The 20,580-nt window shown below is 43.7% G+C and overlaps 1 protein-coding gene across 22 annotated transcripts in view; it reads right to left on the reverse strand.

Moving 5' to 3' along the window:
• Nucleotides 1-20,580, reverse strand: part of Ppp2r2b (protein phosphatase 2 regulatory subunit Bbeta) — a 291,625-nt gene that overhangs the window by 248,869 nt on the left and 22,176 nt on the right. For 9 of the 22 annotated variants that reach the window (XM_059245819.1, XM_059245821.1, XM_059245820.1 and 6 more), the window contains one exon: nucleotides 1,814-2,007. The exons of the other annotated variants lie outside the window; for them this stretch is intronic. In XM_059245819.1, coding sequence (XP_059101802.1) covers nucleotides 1,814-2,007 — 194 coding nt within the window. The remainder of the gene's footprint in view (nucleotides 1-1,813; nucleotides 2,008-20,580) is intronic. 22 annotated transcript variants of the gene reach the window in all.

Below are 20,580 nucleotides of genomic sequence, written 5' to 3' on the forward strand. Positions count from 1 at the left end.
CGCCCCTCATTGTTACTATATAAACTCAAACATTCCATCCAGAATCAGAATTTATAAAAATGCAGTTACATAGGTACAAAGGTAGTATCCAGGACCCTGGAAACAATAAAGGATGTCATTTTAAACTTCTTCTTTCCACAAATGGCATTCCTGTACACTTGGCTCCAGTGCGTCCACCTTCTCATTTTGATAGGTTTCCCTTTGCCTGTGCAATGTAATAAAAGAAAACACGAAGGCAATCTTCTTTCTTTGTAGGCACACACAGAAAGCTCTCTACCCACCACACAGCTATCAGGCTCAAGGCTGACTTCTCTGGTGGATGGCATGTGCTACCTGGTCACACTCAGTCACAAAGCACAAAGACTTTAAATCACACTGCTGCTGTGGAAATATTCTTTTAAAAAATCAGCAAGAATGGTATTTATTATGGGGCAGGGATAGGTGGTCCATCTTAAAAAGTAATCTCTAATATCTCAGGGCTTGCAGTGCATCTGGTCCCATAGACGTGTTGGGCTTGATGGTCCCCAGACATGGTGATGAATGGAGAAAGTGTTTCAATAGCACTTGGAATTCTTCTATCTACAACTTCCAGAGACGTTTGCAGAGGGTACCACCATCACCCCTTCCCCCATATTTATGTGTCTTTTTATTTCCCTCGGAGCTAGCACTCTTAATTGAACCATTGTATTTTCTGGCATTCTTCTGATGTGAGTAAAATTACAGAGATTTTTTTTTAAAGCATTCTAGAAGAATCACAGGCTAATATGCCTTGCAACATTTTCCCTAAGCACCTTCACGCACATTTTCTCACGTGGAAATATTACCATAGGACAATGCAACACTTTGTATTACTTGCCGAACCAAGACCCACAGGTAGAAAATGAAGCTCAAATGCTAAACTTGTGTCATTCAAAGGAAATTAAAACGCCTCATGCACAAAAGGCAGGATACAATCCACCTGCTGACTTTCCCTGAAGGCCTTCCCAGAGCTTATGCTGGAGAGAGAGAGAGAGAGAGAGAGAGAGAGAGAGAGAGAGAGAGAGAGAGAAACAATTTCACCTCTTGCCAAAGCTCAGCTTGCTGAACCCTCCTGCTTTCTGCTGGCTGTTGATTCAGCAGAAAGTACTGCTGCAGAATTCATAATGGTGATTTTTTTTAAAGGCCCCACGGATCCCGTTGCTCGCCCCACGTGTCAGCCTCGTACGCTCGCCACGGAACATGATTCCCCAGATACCTTTTAAAAATTTCTGGCTAACGTACTTTCAAGGGGAAGAGGGCTCCCCCACTTTCGCAAAAGGGCCTTTAGGGGGGTTTTGATTGTCTGAGCAGGTAAACCAGAGAGTCAGAGAGATGAATGGGCAAGAAATGACGCCTTGCCCTCACTGCAGCCACCAAAGAGCCTTAGCATTGCCATACCCAGAGAGGGATAGACCAAGGTCTCACTGGGCCCCTCCCTGCTCCTTTCAGTCCAAGACTCTTGTAAGCGTCTTGGGGCAAGAAGGGGTCATCTGCTTCCTTGGGATCATCTGTCTGCCTGGGAGCCGCGCCCTGAAAAGCTTAATCCCTAAAGGCCATTTTAACTCCCAGGGGCGCCTGGTCCACCTGCTGCTGAACTGGGGCTCGAGTCACAGAGCCTGGATGGCTGTGCCGTACGTACCCCAAGGCAGTTCGGGTGTGAGCCTAGTCTGAGCCCCCGCCCCAGCCCCAGAGCCCCGGAGAGTCTCCGCCACTAGGCGCCTGGCAGCTGGTGAAGCACAGCTATCCGCAACTTGCACCCGACCCCAGCGGCGGAATGCGGTCCAGCTGGCATTACCTTCGGTCGCATAGCTGTGATCGCGCAGGAAACTGTTGTTGATTTTGCGGGTATCAATGTCCTCCTCCATTGACAGCAGGCTTACTTGCGTGGGAACCAGAAGCCGGCAGACAAGTATCCATGATCCCACCCCGCAGCCAGTCTCACAGGAGAGGGGGGCAGGGGAGCCAGTGGGACTGCACCATGGTCCGAGCCTGAGGAGGAGACGGGGAGGCGGAGAGAGAAGAAAATAAAAACCCGGCAATGGAGCTGTCACCTCCTCCACTCCGTTCTCCGAGGCTGCGAGGCTGCGGTGGCTCCTCCCGCACGGTGCGCTCACTTCAGCTCCAATTCCCAGCGAGGATGCTGTGCCTGCCTCCTCTGCCTCCGGGTACCAGGAAGCACTGGGTTCCCCACGAGGGGTCTGGTCCTGCCCAACCGCCCAGGAGGCGCTCCCAAGCGGGGCTGGGGAGATGCCCAACAGGTTCCTTTGGTAGACAGCGGCTCCAAAATGCAAAAAAAGGAGAGCCCTCCTCCCCTTGGGAGAGCGGGCAGCCGCGACAAAATGGTGCCTTTCCGGACCCACACTGCAGTGGCGAGATGGCAGGGGCAGGATTCAGGCTTGCCTTGCGGAGATGAGGGTGCTGGTCCCACGGGAGGGCGGCTCCCGCAGGCGGGGGCTAGGAGAGCTGGCGGGGAGCTAGGCTGGGCGCCGTGGCCAGCGCCAGCGCACTCACCCTCACACCCACAGGCGCGCACTCAGCAGCTGCTGCTGGTGGTGCTGCTGCTCCTGCTGCAGGAGGCTGGAGGCGGCTGGTGCATTAAAGGCGAGGCTCCTCCCAACCGCGTCAGCAGCCCCAGGACTCTTCCCCAGCAGCAGTGGGAGTCCAGGCAGAGGCTGCGGCTGCTCTCTGTTGCAGAGGAGTGCAAGCAGCAGCCAAGGACACCTGGACAGCGCGAGTGTCTAGCTTGCAGGTTCACCGGAAAAAAAAGGCGTGGACGCGCTATTCTAATCTCTCCCCTCTGGTGCCATGCAGCCAAGGGCAGCACAGGGCTTGTGTTCAGGAGTCCCTCAGCTGACTGCTTTGCTCCGGACACCTGCCTGCACTTCATTCAGGACAGCATTTAGAAGTAACTTCCTTTGGGTAGAAGTCCACATCTAGGTCCCTTTTGCTAACCGGATATGATGTAGACTGCCCCTTACTGAAGTTCAAGGGCGAGGCCTGGAGCTTCAAACCTGGAGAAAGCTGGAAAGGGAGCTTATTCAAAGGTTAGCCCTCTATGCTAGGACTAGAGAGCAGAGCAGGGGCCAGAACTTTGAGACTGCCCTCATGCCCAATTCCTTTCCAAGTGCTCTAACGTCTAACTGTGAGACGCTGGTGTTCAGAAATGCATCTGTGTCTTCACAGGCAGAGAGACAGTCTACACAACACAGGGCTGAGTTATGGGTCAATCTATTCAGTCTGAAGAAGTACACTCTCCATAGCCTTTTGTGTTTTCTTTTGGACAGACATGGGAGCTTCTCTGTTCAGGTGTGCTTCTTCAGAATGCCTTCCGCGTGCCCTCAGCATAATAGGTCCGTGCACGCAGAGCGGTGACTCGGGCCAAGGAAAGCCACTGCTGCCCGGACAGAACTTAAAGGACCCAAGGGCACAGAAAGAGTCCCATCTTCTCACTTCAACTCAGAGCAAAGGCAGGATCCACTCCCAAGCCTGCATTTCCCCCAAATGGCAAATTCCACATATAAAAGAAAATGAGATCGTTACTGTTATGAAACAAACAAAATAATTTAACGGAGCCATCCAAACATACTAGAAGAGCAATTTGGAAAAGAACTTCCCCCTGCTTTCCTCATGAAACAGTGTGCACTTCTATGGGAGAGACATCAGCAAATGTCTTGCTCAGTTAAGCTCCACGAGTTTAGCCAGATGGGCCCCGAGGGACCCGTGAGTTAATTATATACATACAATGAATGCTTGGGCTAACACAATTTAGAAAGTATTTGAAGTTCAAAAAAATGGAAAAACAAGTCCTTAACTGAGGTTGGGAATTGCCACTAGGTTTTTAAGAAAAAAAAAAAAAAAGTAGATGTTTCTGGTGGGTGGAAAATGGTATTATTTCTACATCCAGAAAGGAACTGCATCTCTGAGGGTAGGGGGAGCAGGAATGTTTCCCTATGATTAGGAAGTGAAAGGTGAGCTTCCAGTAGATTCTATTTTATTTTCAGGTGGTTGTTAAATCCTGTACCCTTGACTGACTATTTGTTCAAGAGCCACAGTGGAATTTAAGTAGCAGATGAGAATTGGTAACAAGTTGGTTCTATCTGCTTCGGTATGGGTTGTCTTAGTGGCATCTTCCATGTTGAGCTGGGAGCCTCACCAAGGCTGCAGGGTCCCATAGTCACACCTTTCTGCTTCTCTTGGAGATTGGCATAAGGCAAGGAAGGAACAGAAGGAAAAAGATAGGTTCATCTCTTAGTGCATCGAGGTCCGGAGATATCTTGCCTTCCTTTGAAATCATCTTAGACTGTGACAGCAGAGTTTAGCATCTACGGGGAAATCCCCACCCCCTTGTCTCTTTAGAACAGTGCCAGGTAGGAATAGAGATACATGGTGGATCAAGTGGGGCTCAGGCTTATTGGCCAGACTGGGTGTGAGAAATTTTCCATAGTACCCCATGAGAAATACAACCTTTCTCCAGCCTCTGAGTCTACTAAATTTTCCCTTTGGTATGTACTGTAATATTCTGCCTGTATTCACTCAACAATACAAAAGACACAAGTCTTAAGAAGGCAAATGAGAAGGATTTCCATTTCCACCCATTAAGTAGACTTCATAGTTCTAAAAGACTATTTCTAGTCACTGAGATTACACCATAGACCTCTACTATCTTTTGTTTCCACAATCATTTTGTCCTTTTCATGACATTTTATTTTCCAGTATTTGCTTCTTATCATCATCATCATCATCATCAAATATTTTACCATGTCTCCAACATCAGGTGCCTGCCACTTAGCAGATGCTTGCTTATATTTATTGAATTATAATACATATTGATTAGATAAGTAAATTATTGAATCTAGTTAGTGGTATTAAGTCTTTCATTCCTCTATCCATGATAAAAATCATGCAAAAATGATCTATTGTGAGCCTGCAGGTTTCTAGCTTACAACTCCTACTGCTATGGGGATAATTGTTCCCACTGAATTCTATATGTATATATGCTAAAAATTACTAAACATTTGATATGTGCTAGTATTGGTCTAAATATTGGGAATACAGACAGTAAGAAACAATGTTTGTTTCTTCACAGAAGAGTGTGAGCTTTGAAATTGTACACATACTATAATCGAGCCAGTTGTGGTAGCTAGAATCAGAAGGATCATAAGTTCAAGGTCAGCATGGGCTATGCCTTTCAAAAGGGTCTGGAAAGATAGTTCTGCAGATAAAGGTGCCCACAGCCAAGCCTGATAACCTGAATTTGATCTCCAGGACCCACATAATAGAAGGAGAAAACTGACTCCTGCAAGTTGCCCTTTGACCTTCACATTTACACACACACACACACACACACACACACACACGAAATGTAATAAAAAGTTTAAATAGACAGGCCATAGCATAACATCAAGTATCAAGCTGCAACATCAGATAAAGATTATTTTCATCTACCTATTATATTACTGTGTCCTCAAGCAGGTTACAAAAATCTCACCTATACATTAGGGAGAAAAATGGCACCAATTTCATAAAACCACTGTGAAGTTTAATAAAATAATACCTGAAAAGAAAACACTGCTATTCCTTAGAGGTTTCATTTTGTTTCGCCATCATTACCCACCACTGATTTCCAACAAATGTGTGTGCCAGACACTGACACAGGATGGAGATTCCAAACCTCAGTTTGTGAGATGGTTAGCTGGTCTCTGTCATCATGGACCTTAGTGTCTAGTTTATAGTTTAAGTAGAGGGCCACAAGCTCCAAAGGGGGTTGCAGAGAGTACTCTGAATAGCTGACATAATTCAGCCTTGTGTCTACACAGAAAGAGCCAATTACAAATATACTGCACTCTTATGTTACCCCATTCAGCATGGCAGCATGTGGGTACACTCATTTTTTCTCACCCTTGTCCTTGGCCCACTCTCCAAATACAACTCTTCCTGCTTGCCTAGGTAGGCTAGTGCTTCTGACACAAACATGCTATGGATATTGTTCTGTATAAATAAAACACTGATTGGCCAGTGGCTAGGCAGGAAGTATAGGCAGGACAAGGAGAGAGGAGAATTCTGGTAAGTGGAAGGCTGAGGGGAGACACTGCCAGCCGCCTCCATGACAAGCAGCATGTGGAGATGCCAGTAAGCCATGAGCCATGTGGCAAGGTATAGATTTATAGAAATGGATTAATTTAAGATACAAGAACAGTTAGTAAGAAGCCTGGCATGGCCATACACTTTGTAAGCAATATAAGTCTCTGTGTTTACTTGGTTGGGTCTGAGCAGCTGTGGGACTGGTGGGTGAGAGAGATTTGTCCTGACTGTGGGCCAGGCAGGAAAACTCTAGCTACACATACTTTTGAGCTCAACCTAGGCAATTAGCACATTTTATTATTTTTATTTTATTTTATTAAAACCCTTGATCCGTTCCAGTCTAGAGTCCTAATGTAGTCTTCAGGTGACAGGCAGTCCTACTTCACAAGCCAGCTCAGGCATTTATGAATTCCTTGAGCTTTGGCAAGTAATTTAACATCTCGGAGCCCCTGTTTACAAAGCAGGTCAGAGCCCTAGCAGTCACTTCACAGGATTGTTGGGTGGCTTCAGAGACAATGTAAGGAAAGTGCTTGCTCCAGGCCTGGCCTAGAGCTAGATCTCTCCAAATGAATGATGGCTTTCTCTTAGCAGAACTTTGTGCAGACCTCTGTCTGCAGAGAGCTACAGCGTCATACTACGAGTCAGTCTTCCATGTGAACACATGTGACCTAGAAACCTGAGTTTTATAACCTCTGGCTGTCCTAATGAACAACTAGAAACAATATAGATGATATTTTAGCACCTTGCAAAAGAAGCCTATAAGCTACCATGATGATACTAATGTGTGGAAAGAGGACTCTTCCTTCTTGGTGCTCACCATGGCTACAGATTTAGCCACCCTTCCTCAACGGAGAAATCCCATAGACTTCCTTTCCAGGAACTCTAGTTACCCGACGTTCACCCCACTTTCTGAGGTGGTTTATGTGCTGGCTGCCCAGAGACTGACCACTTGAATTTCAAGCAATTTTGTAATTCCTTCTTGTGCATGCTGTAGCATGTAACCCCACACGACTGATTCATTAACATGGCATTTAACTTAGGAAAAAAAATAAAGCCTGTTGTGGGATATTTGTACACTGTGTAAAGATATATTGCTGTGACTGGCTTAATAAGGAGCTGAATGGTCAACAGCTAGGCAGAAGATACAGGCAGGACTTCCAGGGAGAGGAAAAAAGAGAAGACGGAATTAAAGAGTGGGAGACATCAGGAGATATGGAGAGGAAACGGAGGTGCAAGATGGAAGAGAGGTAATGCCACATGACAGAGCATAGATTAACATAAATGAGTTATTTTACGTTATAAGAACTAGTTAGGAACAAGCCTAAGCTATAGGCTGAGCTTTTGAAATTAATAAGAAGTTTCCATGTTATTATTTGGGAGCTGGCTGGTGGGACAGAGAAAGATTTGTTACAAAAGCCTTTTGCCCTCCCAGTGATGTATAGACTTTAGATTATGGACGACTGTGGGCCAACATGTGTAGGATGCACATCTCTGTTCAGTTGCACTTTGAGTGATATTATGATGGCAATATAAAAATCTGAAATAGGCTGTGATGAGATAGTTGTATCAAAGAAATAATAAGTTTCTTAAAAAACTTTATAAATCAAGTTGTTATTTTTAAATGTGTTATTAAAGTTGTTATTGCTGCTGGTGGCGGCGCACGCCTTTAATCCCAGCACTCGGGAGGCAGAGGCAGGCAGATATCTATGAGTTTGAGGCCAGCCTGGGCTACAGAGTGAGTTCCAAAAAAGGCTCCAAAGCTACACAGAGAAACCCTGTCTCAAAAAAACAAAAACAAAACAAACAAACAAGAAAACAAAAAACAAAAAACAAAACAAAACAAAAATTTAAAGTTATTATTTTAAATGTAAGAGCCAGTCTTTAAATATTTACTGTCAGGTCAATAGAAACTCACCACTTGCTAAGATATCTTTGTTGCATCCCTTTGTACCCACCCCTTTGCATCCATCCCTTGCTGAGGTATCTTTGCACCTACTGGTTATCTATTCCAAGTTCCCTCTAATTTCTCAACACTATACTCCCAAACTGAGTGAGTTCCAGAGCAGCCCATTATCAAGGAACTTCTGTGATAAAACTAAACAACCCTTAAATGGTTACTTTTAACACAAAGATGTCTCATATTTATTGGAAGAAATCTGATGAGTCCTTTGATTCCTTTCAAGTTGGTTATGAAATTGTCATGGTAGACCCTGAGTGATTGCATCTGGAAGGCTCTTATATCTGACAATGTAAGGGATGCTGGTCATGCTCACTCTCCAGGAATCTTTCTTTTCTACAGTCCAGGCTCCATAGTTACTTTACCCTTGTCTTGATAAGCCTAGGTGTGAAACAAAAATGTCTACACAAACATTCAGCATCAGCTCCTCTTCTTGTCTGTGGTACTGATGGAATCAGAGCGAAGGCACAAAATCTCAAGCCCATATTTGAGGGCTAGAAAGAAAACATCATCTTAAACTGTTCTCAATCAGTGGTTCTGGGGTTAAAACTGGCTGGCTTGCACAGGGTAGTTTTAATTTGCATCGTATTTGTTAAGTACAAGTGAGGATCTCCAAAACCAGTTAAGCAACTCTCCGGGGGCACTGTCTAGCACCTGATTACCACACTCAAAGCAAAGCTTTAGTATAATTTATAAGGAAGGATATATATTGGATAACAACTTGTATATCTAAAACATGTACCCAAAATATTACATTATAGCAGTTATTCTTAGAAAACAAGGTTTGGTTAAAAAAAAAAAAACTTAGACATGAACTTATTTCTCAGAGTCTTGTTTGAGGAGTAGGGAACAACTTAATCATCCACTAACAGAATTGGTTGGGCAAATGATGGTGTCTTCATATATTGAACAACTACTGAGTCATTGATATAATAACGGTGGTTAATACTTAATGAGCACCAGGGCACTAGGCTCTGTGCTAAGGGATTTATTTTCCCATCTCATTGAATTCTATCTACAGCTCCTAAAGTAAGCTCCATAATCATCTCCATTTTACTGAAGATAGCAGAGTTAAATGAGGGACCCGTCAAAGAAATGGGAGTCCGGCTCAGCCATGGGCGGTCTTTGAAACCCATGTACTTAACCATTATGCTTGGAGGTGAGTAGGGGAAGGTCACAATGGGATCCCCTCAGTGTCTTTTCTAAAGACACTGCCTCTAGATTCTGATTTGTACCTCATTGGGGTGAATGTTCTGTCAACTGAAAATCACAACTGTTGGGTTTTAGTGAGGATGTGATAAAATCCTTATGACTGTGGGACTGCAGAGTGTAGCCATACAATGTCACAGTTACTCAAAGTGTTACCATTTCACATGTCACAGCAATTGCCACACCACCTATACATACTCAGAAGAATGGAAAGCACAAAAAAAGCTTGCACATGAATGTCCACAACTGTATTATTCAAAATAACCCCAAAGATGACACAACACAAATGTCCGTCGAGTGGATGGACAGACAGACAGACAGACACACACACACAGAGAGAGAGAGAGAGAGAGAGAGAGAGAGAGAGAGAGAGAGAGAAATAGTACTTAGCAATAAAAAGCAGCAAAGTACTGATACATGCTATGTCAAAGATGAAACTTTAACAAAATTGTGGCTGTTGAAAGAAGCCAGACAAACAGATCTATTACTTTTGAAATGTTAATTGTCAGGGGCTGTGGGTGGGATGCAGGATTTGCTACTGGGTTCAGGAGTTCCTTTTAGGGTAGTAGAAATGTTCTTAAATTAGAGAGGGTCCATAGACGGTTACACGACTCTGAAGATCCTGAAAATGGATGAATATGGTGCTTTCAAGCACTAGGTTTTATGATGCGTAAGTTACATCTCAATAGAGCTGTCCCTAAAAGATGAATGACAAGCCATTGCCATCATCTCTGATGCCACTCCTAGTGAGTGTATCGTGTCCTTCCAACTTTAGGACAACATCTGATGGCAATGGTGGTTGTGGATGTTCTGCCAAGAAAATGGCAGAGAGCAAAGCAAGCTGCATGCACCCAGTTTTAGATAAGAAAGCGAACACGACATAGCTATGTGGAGTCTGTACAAGCTTCTTGCCCTGGTATTTTTGTCAAAAACAAACAACAGCAAAACAAAACAAAAACCCCTTTGTAGTTGGAGAATTTTTCTCCAGCTCCCACCGCCAAGTCACGCCAGTCCCGGAGCCCACTTATAAAATAAACACACAGACTCTTACATTATTTAAACTGCTTGGCCATTAGCTCAGGCCTATCATTGTCTAGCTCTCACTCTTATATTCAGCCCATTTCTATTAATCTTTACTTTGCCACGTGGTTTGTGGCTTACCGGTACTTTACATCTTCCTTGTCTTGGCGGTGGCTCCAGCTGGTCTCCCTTTTCTTCCTCCTTCCTCAATTCTCCTCTCTCCTTGTCCTGCCTATACTTCCTGCCTGGTCACTGGCCAATTAGTGCTTTATTTATATAGAGCGATATCCACAGCACCCCTTAGAATGTATCTTTTTTTTTTGTAAGAGAAAATAAAAACTAGATCAATTATATGAAGTATTTTATAATAAATCAGATCATTCTTTATTCAGGGAAGTCAGAAGAAACTGATATGAAAATGTGCACGTTGATCAGTGTGTACACAATGCACTGAGCCTCAGAAAAGCGATACAAACATTTGTCATTAATTTAACAGCTGCCACATTGAAAAGTTAAGAAAAGCAGAAGGCATTCATTTTAATAATTGTTTTAGATGTTTAGTTTTATGAAAATAAAAATAATTTTAATACAACATTCCAAAACACATAATTTCAATGTGAAATCAATATAAAATGATTGACTAACTACAAAGTTACCTTTCTTTTGTATCAATCTTTGAAAACTGGTTTATACTTAGAAATGTCTCAAAATTGGCTGTAGTTCTAGGGTTAAGTAACCAGATATGCTGGGGTTCCCCAGACTGAACAGCAGGGGTGCAGAGGAACCATTCCCAAAATGTTATTCCATTCACAAAAAAACAGCATTTGAACACACTCCCGTCATTCCATTCACAAAAACATCATTTTGAACATATTCTTTCAGAAACAGTTATTCTACTAAGGACTGGAATTAGAATTTGATGACCCTCAAAACTATTTCAAGTCATACAAACAAAATGTGAAAATATATACAGTCATAAACATCTACATCAAGATTATACAGAATGGACAATTTAGATGCAATTTTCTTTCTTTCTAGAACTGCCAAACTGAATGGACAGAGTAACAAAAGACAAGAATTGCAAAAGCACCTACATGGCATACCATAACCCATATTCATTCTCTGGCAGTTACCCCTCTAATAGGCCAACTGGTTGGTTGAACACTTGTGGCTTCAGTTTCAGCTGGGAAACAGAGCCAAACAGGCAGATGTTGGCCCAAAAAAGATTTTTTTACGGTTGTTTATCTAGAATCTGTTACAGTGTAGGCATACCTTCTGATACATGAGAACAATCAGTGCTTTTGTAGATTAGATTGGAGAGCAGAATTTGTAGCCACATGACCAATGGAAGAATCTCTTATGACACCTAGAATTTGGTGCTTCATTGCCTTTGAGACATGTGTGGGAGGGGTTTAAGTATGAAGCAGCACACCCTCCTTTCCAGGGTAGGTTCCCTGCTCATTCCTGCCCACTATTCTTCTGGGTGGCCTGAGTATTAGCTCTGAGGCTCATTTGCTGGTTCTTCCTCACCCCTTTGATATGTAGAGGTCAGAGTCCTGGACCGCTGGGGGATGTCTTTCTGTACGCTGTGAATGTGTGTTGCTCTCATTGGTTAACAAATAAGCTGCTTTGGCCTATGGCAAGGCAGTTTAGAGGTAGGCAAGAAATCCAAGGAGAGAGACAGGAAAGAGAAAGGCAGAGTCTGGGGAGAAGCTGGGAGCCACCTCTGGGAGAAGCAAGATGTAAAAGTACCATGAAGCCAAGGAGCCACATGGCAATGCATAGATAAATAGAAATGGGTTAATTTAAGACATAAGAGCTAGCTAGCAAGAGGCCTGCAATAGACCATACAGTTTGTAAATAATCTAAGCCTCTGCATGTTTACTTGGGTCCAAGCAGCTGCAGGACCATAGGTGAGAGAGATTTGTCTGGACTGTGGGGGAGGAGGGGGGTAGGCAGAACCAAAGAAAACTTCTGGCTATACTGGACTTCACTATCCCCAGTCCTTCCCTCACTCAGTTAGCACCCACAAGACTACATAGCTCCAGATCTGAACTTTGAGCATAGACCTCTTCCCTAAAGAATCTTAGCAGCTTGCTGGGCAGACATTTCCCTGGGTGCCTATGAGACATCTCCATCCTTAGGGCTGCCTGCCATACCAGCTTCACTTCCTGTCACTGAATTCCTCTCTTCCCTGCATGCTTCCCATCAAATCTGCCAGCTCTAACTTCAACATGTATTTGTAATTGACCAATTCTCACCATCCCAGCTGCTATGCCATGCTGCCCATGCTGCTCTAGTTCCCAAGTGTATTTCAACACGAGCCACTCTCCAGGTCTCCTGAAGCAGCTTACTCCACCATAATGATGTTTATTAAGATTCCCCCCCTCCTCTCTCCTCTCTCTCTCTCTCTCTCTCTCTCTCTCTCTCTCTCTCTCTCTCTCTCTCGTATGTGTGTGTGTGTGTGTGTGTGTGTGTGTGTGTAGGTTTGTGCACGTAAGTGCAGTGCTCACAGAAGTTAGAAGAAGGCATCAGAACCCCTTGAGCTGGAGTTACAGGACATTATGTGTGAGCCACCTGATAAGGCTTCTGAGATACAAGCTCTTCACTGCTGAGCCTACTAAAAGCTAAGGTTCGTGCCCTTTGCCATAGTTTATACACTGCAGGAAAATCAGTCCTTTAGAATGGAAATCACTCCATGTCACTTTTCTGCTCAAAGCCTTTCATGGGTTCCTATGTGCTCACACCCACAGCTTCTTGAGATGTTGAAAGGATTTGGCTCTGGCTATGGTTCTATTTTTTCCTTCCTCTATGTAGGACCACCAAATACTTCCAACTCCCACACTGACACAGGGGCATCCTAATTGTTCTTTGAGGATCACAGGGATAACCCTCTTATGGCAGAACCTTTGGATCTGATTTCCTCTCTGTCTCAAGTCCATCATCAGACACAAGCATAACTCAGCAGTTTACTTCTTTGTGGAATCAACCTTTCTGGGGCATTTTCCTCTGTATAAATAAAGCCATACCCCATTCTCCACCAACTCTATCCCTGTGGTATGATCATTAAGTATACATGTTTGTATTCAGTTACTACACAAGGAAAGTATGATTTCTAGAGAGTCAGGAATTCTTTGCTCCCTATACTTAGCACCCACAACAATGACGATACTGTTAGTTACTCTAAGCAGTGGTTCTCAACCTGTGAGTATCTATCCCTTTGAAAGTCACATATCAGATATTCTGTACATTAGATATTTACATTCATAACAGTGGCAAAATTACAGTTATAAAGTAGCAATGAGATAATAATGTGGTTGGGAGTCAACACAATGAGAAGAACTGTATTTAAGGGTTGTAGTATTAGGAAGGTTGAGAACCACTGCTCTAAGGTGTCTTTTGCTTTACTTTTTGAGTATAGGTCTCATGTAGCTCAGGCTAGCCTAAAACTCAATATATAGTTGAAGGTACCATGGCTTTCTGATCCTCCAGCCCCACCTTCTCAGTGCTGGGATAACAGTCATGTCTTATGATGCCTGGTTTATGTAGTCCTGGGGATCTAACCCTGGGCAATGTTTATGCTAGGCAAATAAACTCCAATGACAATTGAGCTACATTCCAGCCTTCTAATACATCCAAATACTCTGGTGGTTTGAATAGGAATGGCCCTGATAGACTCATGTGTTTGAATGCTTGGCTCATAGGGAGTGGTACTATTAGGAGGTGTATTCTTGTTGGAGTAGGTTTGGCCTTGTTAGAGGAAGTGTGTTACTGTGAGGGAAGGCTTTGAAGTTTCAGATGCTTAAGCCCAGGCTCGGTGGCACCCATTTCTTTTTCTGCTACCTGTGGATCAAGATTGTAGGACTCTCAGCTCCTTCTCCAGCACCACATCTGCCTGCATGCTGCAATGATTCCTGCCATGATAATAATGGACTAAACCTCTGAAACTGCAAGCCAGCCCCAATTAAATGTTTTCCTTTATAAGAGTTGCCATGTGGTCATGGTGTGTCTTCACAACAATAGAAACCCTAAGACAGAAAGTGATAAACAGTAACTGTAAAATGCATAGTGAAAGCCTTTGGCCTAGCCCCAACAGCAAGCTGACCTTTTCTTTAAGTTTCTTGGAGGTAAGCTGTTATACATGTGAACAACATGTGTTTTAGGTTGGGGGACAGCCACAGGACACCTTAGGGTAGAGCTGGCTACAGCAAAGTGACTACTTTGGGCTAGGAGCTTTGGGTCACATGATTTTCTGTTCACTTGATTACTGAGTCCAGTTCTGTGACAAAATCATTAATAACTTAGTTGTGACTATGGGGCCTGTGCAATGGTGCTCCATGGCAAGCCTGAACACCAGGTTTAGGAAAGCTCTGGTGGCGGGTCATACCCTATGCAGGTTGTCATAGCGGTAACAGGAGGGTGATACATACACTGAAAACAAGGGAAGCTTTGCCTGAGACACTTCCAGATCTTGCTCAATACAATTCTTCCTTGGTTGATCTTAATGTGTACTTTCCCCTATAATGAGCTGTAACCATGTGTATGACAGCATTCAGAGAGGTTTGCTAATTCTCCTGACAAAGCATTGAAATTGGGGTTAATTTGGGACCTCCTATTTGTGGTTGGTGCCAGGAATTAGGGTAATCTTGAGGACAGTGCTTTCAAATGTTACGGCTCGCCTAATTCTCAGTAGTGGGAAATACTCTTTTGACAAAGTTCAAGTTGAAAGGTGGACTTACAGATAATTAGGTCTGACCCATCATCTTTTTTTTTTTTTTTTTTTTTTTTTTTTTTTTTTTTTTTTTTTTTTTGATAATGAAACTGAACCATAGAGAAAGGTAGAGACTTAGCCAGATTGCCTTGTAATTTGGTATCTGGCTGCAAGTATAACCCGTTAGCCTGGCTTCCATGCTCTACTCCTAGGGTGCTCAACAACTTCCATTTGGGAATACACATCTTTTTCCTTAAGGTGGTTAATAAAAGCTATTGACGTTCCATTGGGTAGCTCAGAACACTGAGATTGGTCAGAAGGAGACATTACCATTTTTTTCAAAAGTTAGTGGGTTCTATTCACTTACCTACAAATATTATTTTATTTTATAGCTGACATGTATTCCAAAGTGTAAAGTGTATATGTACCACATTTTTATTATCCCTGAAATCATAAACACAGCAGTAACATTATATGAACTGAGCAGGTAGTATCTATATATTTACAAGTGTGTGTGTGTGTGTGTGTGTGTGTGTGTGTGTGTGCGCGCGCGTGCGCCCCCGCGCGCGTATCCCAACATTTAAAAAATAGAGGCCATGAATTTGAGCAGGTGGAGGGAGGGAGGGAGGGAGGCAGGGGAAGAGTTGGAGGAAGGAAAGGGAAAATTAATGCAATTATATTTTAATTAAATGTAAAAAAAATCAACCTTCCTCCTCCACAAGTCAGTAGATCCAGTTTTAAACAAAACTACAAAGTAAGTGGTTTGTCTTGCCTGCCCTTCTGCCCTGTTCTGGACCATGAGGGAACTGTAGAAGAGGATTATCAATCTTCCTGATCCACAGACAGAGAGGTCTCAACAGAAAGTCTTTCTGTTTACTGGGAACTGGCCCCAAATGCCACCTCCCACACCTCCACAGTCTGTTATTTTCTCCACCTTAAGCAGAAAACTGCAGATCATAGGCAACTTTAGAGGCCACAGGATGGAACACATCACAAATTCTACCCAGCATGTCAGAAACATGGTGAAGAGTTCAAGGTGTTACACAAGCCAGGTTGCTGTCCCAGCCATTAGGACATTGGTGTGGCAAGTCACAGACGGGCGGAATTCACGAGTTATGTGGACCTTGAACTTGTAAGCAAGGTTGTGTATATTTTTAAACTCAATAAATATTTATGGAATAAATGCAGAAGGAAAATAATCATATTAAACATCCCTCAAATAGAGACCCTGCAATTTCCATTTGGCATCTGAGGGAGCCACAAGGACTGAACAGAAGATAAAGACGAAAGAGTATGAATTTACATCTAAAAAAGTCGCTTAGGCTTTGAGCAACGACTTGAACATTTGGGGATCAGAGACCTTTTTGAGAATCGAATGGAAGATTTGGACTCCTTCCCTGGGTGTGTGTGGTGGTGGGACCCGGGGTGACAAAGCCTGAGTGCTTACTACTTCCAAATGCTGACTCATTAGGTCTGCTGTACACGGTAGAGAAGAACAACAGAAATACCTGCAAGGCCAGAGGAAGTTGTGAGCGTGAATGCAGGTTTGGAAGCATGCTGCCTGCTGGCCCCGTGTGCACCCCGATGGGAAGGGCAAAGGGGGATATCAGGCAGACAACACTGGTAATGCCACATGGCTACATCTGAGTCTTTCCAAAGACAGGTGAGATATCACAGGCAAACTTAAAGGCATGGCTTTTGAGAGCCAGAACGGTTCTGAGTTCAGGTCTTGGCTCTGATGTTTCCTAGCAGCATAATTGTGAGTTAGGTCCTCATCATGTTGTCTTTTAATGTCGTTTGCAACATTGTTAGCAGTAGTCACATCACAGAGTGCACGCACAGTCTAAAATAACACATGGCTTGTAATACATCCAGCAACACTGAGCACTTGGCACCGTATCGTATGTTGGGAACTGTGATTGCTCTGTACCCTGTCACTGCCGACATGGATGCTGGGTTCGTTCACTTGTCCAGTTCTCCTCCTTGAATTATTCTTGTTTTTATTTTTCCCAAGTTTGCTCAAAGCCATAGCTTCAGGACAAAGCAGTATGAAGTTGATCAAGCGAGTGGACTTGTAGTGGAGGCATATCTTCACCCACCACTAGACATGCATCACTTGCTTGCTAGGTACTTAGCACTAGCCTTTTAAGACACTGGCAAGGAGCTCCCACCTTGATTGGAGAACTATTGTTTCAAGTGTATGTTCAGGTGATGGACTCTCCACAGAGTAAAGATTTAGAGGCATTTACCCAAGTGAGGATAGCATCAGCAGGTAAAATGAATGTACAAAATTCCAGTCCCAGGCTCTGAGATGGCTGCCTAACAAATATGCAGGAGCCACTACAAAATAAAATCCCAAGGTTCTTTGTTCACAGAGCATCAGGGAATAAGACAGCGATAGCAGAGTGTGACGCCAAGCATGAGACATGTCTGTGTGTGTGAAAGACTTGTGTTACTGCATGTGCTGTAGAGCGTGGAGCTGGCCGTGCCTTGAAGGACCGGAGAACTCAGAGAGAGATTACCGTCTTCGGCACAATGACACTGTCCAGACTGCTGGCTAAACTGCTCCTCTCCCTGTCTTTGTGTGCTCTTGTGTACTTTTCCTTCTAATTTAAACGTTTCTACTGCTCTAAGAAAACCTACATAAATCTTATTCTTCAAATCCCGGCTCAGCTCCAGCTTAGAGAAAACATGATAGACTGAAGAGCCCAGACTCAAAATTCAATGGGCAAAGGTCAGGCCTGCTTTCTACCTGCACTGAATACCAGGCAATGCTCTTCTTTTCTCTGTACTGAGCCAGTGAGCAGCCGATTGGAAAACTCTCACGAAACTGGCAGGAGGATCACCAGGCTTCACAAATACAGGAGGAGCTTGAAACACGCATGTCCCACATTGACACAAAGCTTGAAAAAAAATTACTCTCAATAAAGTTTCCTTTGCTTTTGCAGGCTGCAAATAGGACTTACTGAATGCTCACTAACATACATGCACCCTCTCTGGAGAGAGAGCGCCCCAACAGCCCTGTCCAACACCAACATGTGCACATAGACATGTCTATTCCCATGACAGTCTCCTAATTAGCTTTGGCTTATGTGAATCTGCTTTCTTGTTCTTTTATTTAACTTCTTCTGGTTCTGGAGTCTATCTTTATGAATCTCAATTCACTCTCTTCACTAAATTAGCATTATCTTTCCAAATTACAGATCTGGTTTTCTGTCACTCTAATTTGAAACATTGCCTGTAACAGTTTCCTAAACCCAAAGACCCACAATTATTAGTGTCTTTGTATAGGGAAAGAGGTACAGAATTTGACCCCCAAACCATACAACACAAAACAATCACCCACATGATCTTAGTTAAGGTTTCTCTTGCTGTGAAAAAACACTGTGATCAGAAATAACTTGGAGAGGAAAGGGTTTATTCCATCCTACACTTCCAGGTCACACTCCATCATGGAGGAAAGTCAGGACAGAAACCCAAGGCAGGAACCTGGACATGGGAACAGAAGCACAGGCAGCAGAAGCTCCCTGCTTACTGGTATGCTTTCCAGGGCTTGCTCAGTTTGATTTCTTATACACCACAAGACAATCTTCCCAGAGGTGGCAGTAGCCAAGGTGGCCTGGGCCCTTCCGCATCAGTCAATCAGTCAAGACGATGCTCTACAGACTTATCCACAGAACAATCTGGAGGAGACATTTTCTCAGCTGAGGTTCCCTCTTCTCAGACGACACAAGCCTATGTCAGCCTGACAGAAAACAAAACAAATAACCACCACCAGGATACTGTGATGTAACCTTCTGCTGGAGGTTTCCAATGCATGTCAAAAGACAGAACTCCTGTCATGAGGAAGTTGTTCAGCTTTTTCTAAATTGGAATTCCCTGTAATAACTTGATTCTATTTACTTTCTACAGAGAAATACTGCCAGTTGCAGGCCTGGAAGTTGTAAGGCTCCTGGATGTGTCTTGTGAGCCTCTGTAATCAATCTCCTTCCCAGAACCTCTGACTTTTTATGCCTCCTCCTCCCCAAGTCTTATGCTCTGGAACCAGTGGACAATTTCCAGTTTCTTGAAGAACTTTGAGAGCCTTGCACTACCGTGCTCACTGTCAACAACATCTTCCTATCTCTCATCCCTTCATTTATTCCCTAGCAATGTGTCATTTGTCCCTTAAGGCCTTCATCAATCATCTTGTAAAAACATCACATTGTCACTAACTGCTTCCTATCCTATTTCCAACAGTTGATTACTTCTTTGGAATTTGGTATAGAAAAAATAATTATGATATTTGTTCATCAGTTTTGGGGTCACAGGTGCTCAGTAGTATATTGTAGTGTAGACAACCCTCCAAAGGGTTAAAGTAGCTAATGCTTACTTGGAAAGAAATAAACAAATCAGGTACTCATTTCTCTTGCTGTCTTTTGGGTGCTGTCTATTTTGCCTTAGTTGTCCAGTCCAGAAGCTCAGTGAACATTCCTAACATTGCCCTTTCTCCACATCCACAGTTGCAAAAACCCACACAGCAGCTGCCATTTGAAAAGGTCTACAACTGCCATGTAGCCAGTAACTCAGCTCAGGCCGCTGCCACTTCTCAGCATGCTTCCTCTTGTGGGACCTTAGCACATTTTCCGTTCTCCATGCATCATCCCCTAAAGTGCAAATCTGAGTGCTCCTGTTACCTTCCAACAACCCCTAAACGCTTCCCATAATTCTTTGCAAAAGACAAATCCAAGGAACCTTAAGACAGCTCCACAGATCTGTAAGAGCTGCTGAGTGCTTTTCTATCCTCATTTCCCTGAGTTAAGGTTCCACAGTCTACACTGGGAGCCTTGAGGAGCCCATGGGAGTTTCCCAGGATCGTTGGGCATTTGTGTGTATTTTATTTCTCTTGACATTCTCTTCTTATGGACAGTTCTGAGCTTCTAAACACTGATGGAGGATGGTGTTCTTCTGCTGTGAGCTTATACATCCCTTTTGTGAGTCTTTGGGTCAGCTCTGTGTCTTACTCATGGTTGGCTCTGTGCCTTACAAGGTACTAGCTACAGAACCAACAGGGACTTGTTGGTTTGAATGAATCATTTTGCATTTGTCTGGTAACTGAATCAAAGAATGAATAAATGGATGAAAGAAAGAGACGCTGCAAAGGGCAACATGTGGATCACGAGAGAAGGGATTTCATGCTCAGTCCTGTCTGCCTTGCCTTTATCTCCTGTGTCAAAATACATCTTCCCTTCAGTCTCCGGAGTACTGTGAGTTCACTCCAACTGAGGGCCTTTGCATTTTCCTTTCCTCTTTTGTCCATAATGAAATCTGTCCTGTACGTCAGAGTCTTCAGACTTCCACAGGATTCTCACCGACAGAGACCAAGCCAGCCTCTCTATAAGGCTTCTATCAATATCCTGTGTCCCTTTCTCTGCTCCCGTCATGGTCAGCAAGTGCTCACTGAATGACAATACATGGTAGGGTCAGGAGAGAATCATGCTTGCCTTTTTTTTACTACCAGGTCCCAGTGCCTTTGTACGATTCCTGGCAAACCATCAAGCTTGTTCAATGGAGGCAAGAACTAAAAGCAATGTCTCATCAGCAA

Source organism: Peromyscus eremicus, chromosome 19, assembly GCF_949786415.1.
Source record: "Peromyscus eremicus chromosome 19, PerEre_H2_v1, whole genome shotgun sequence".
NCBI lineage: Eukaryota > Metazoa > Chordata > Mammalia > Rodentia > Cricetidae > Peromyscus > Peromyscus eremicus.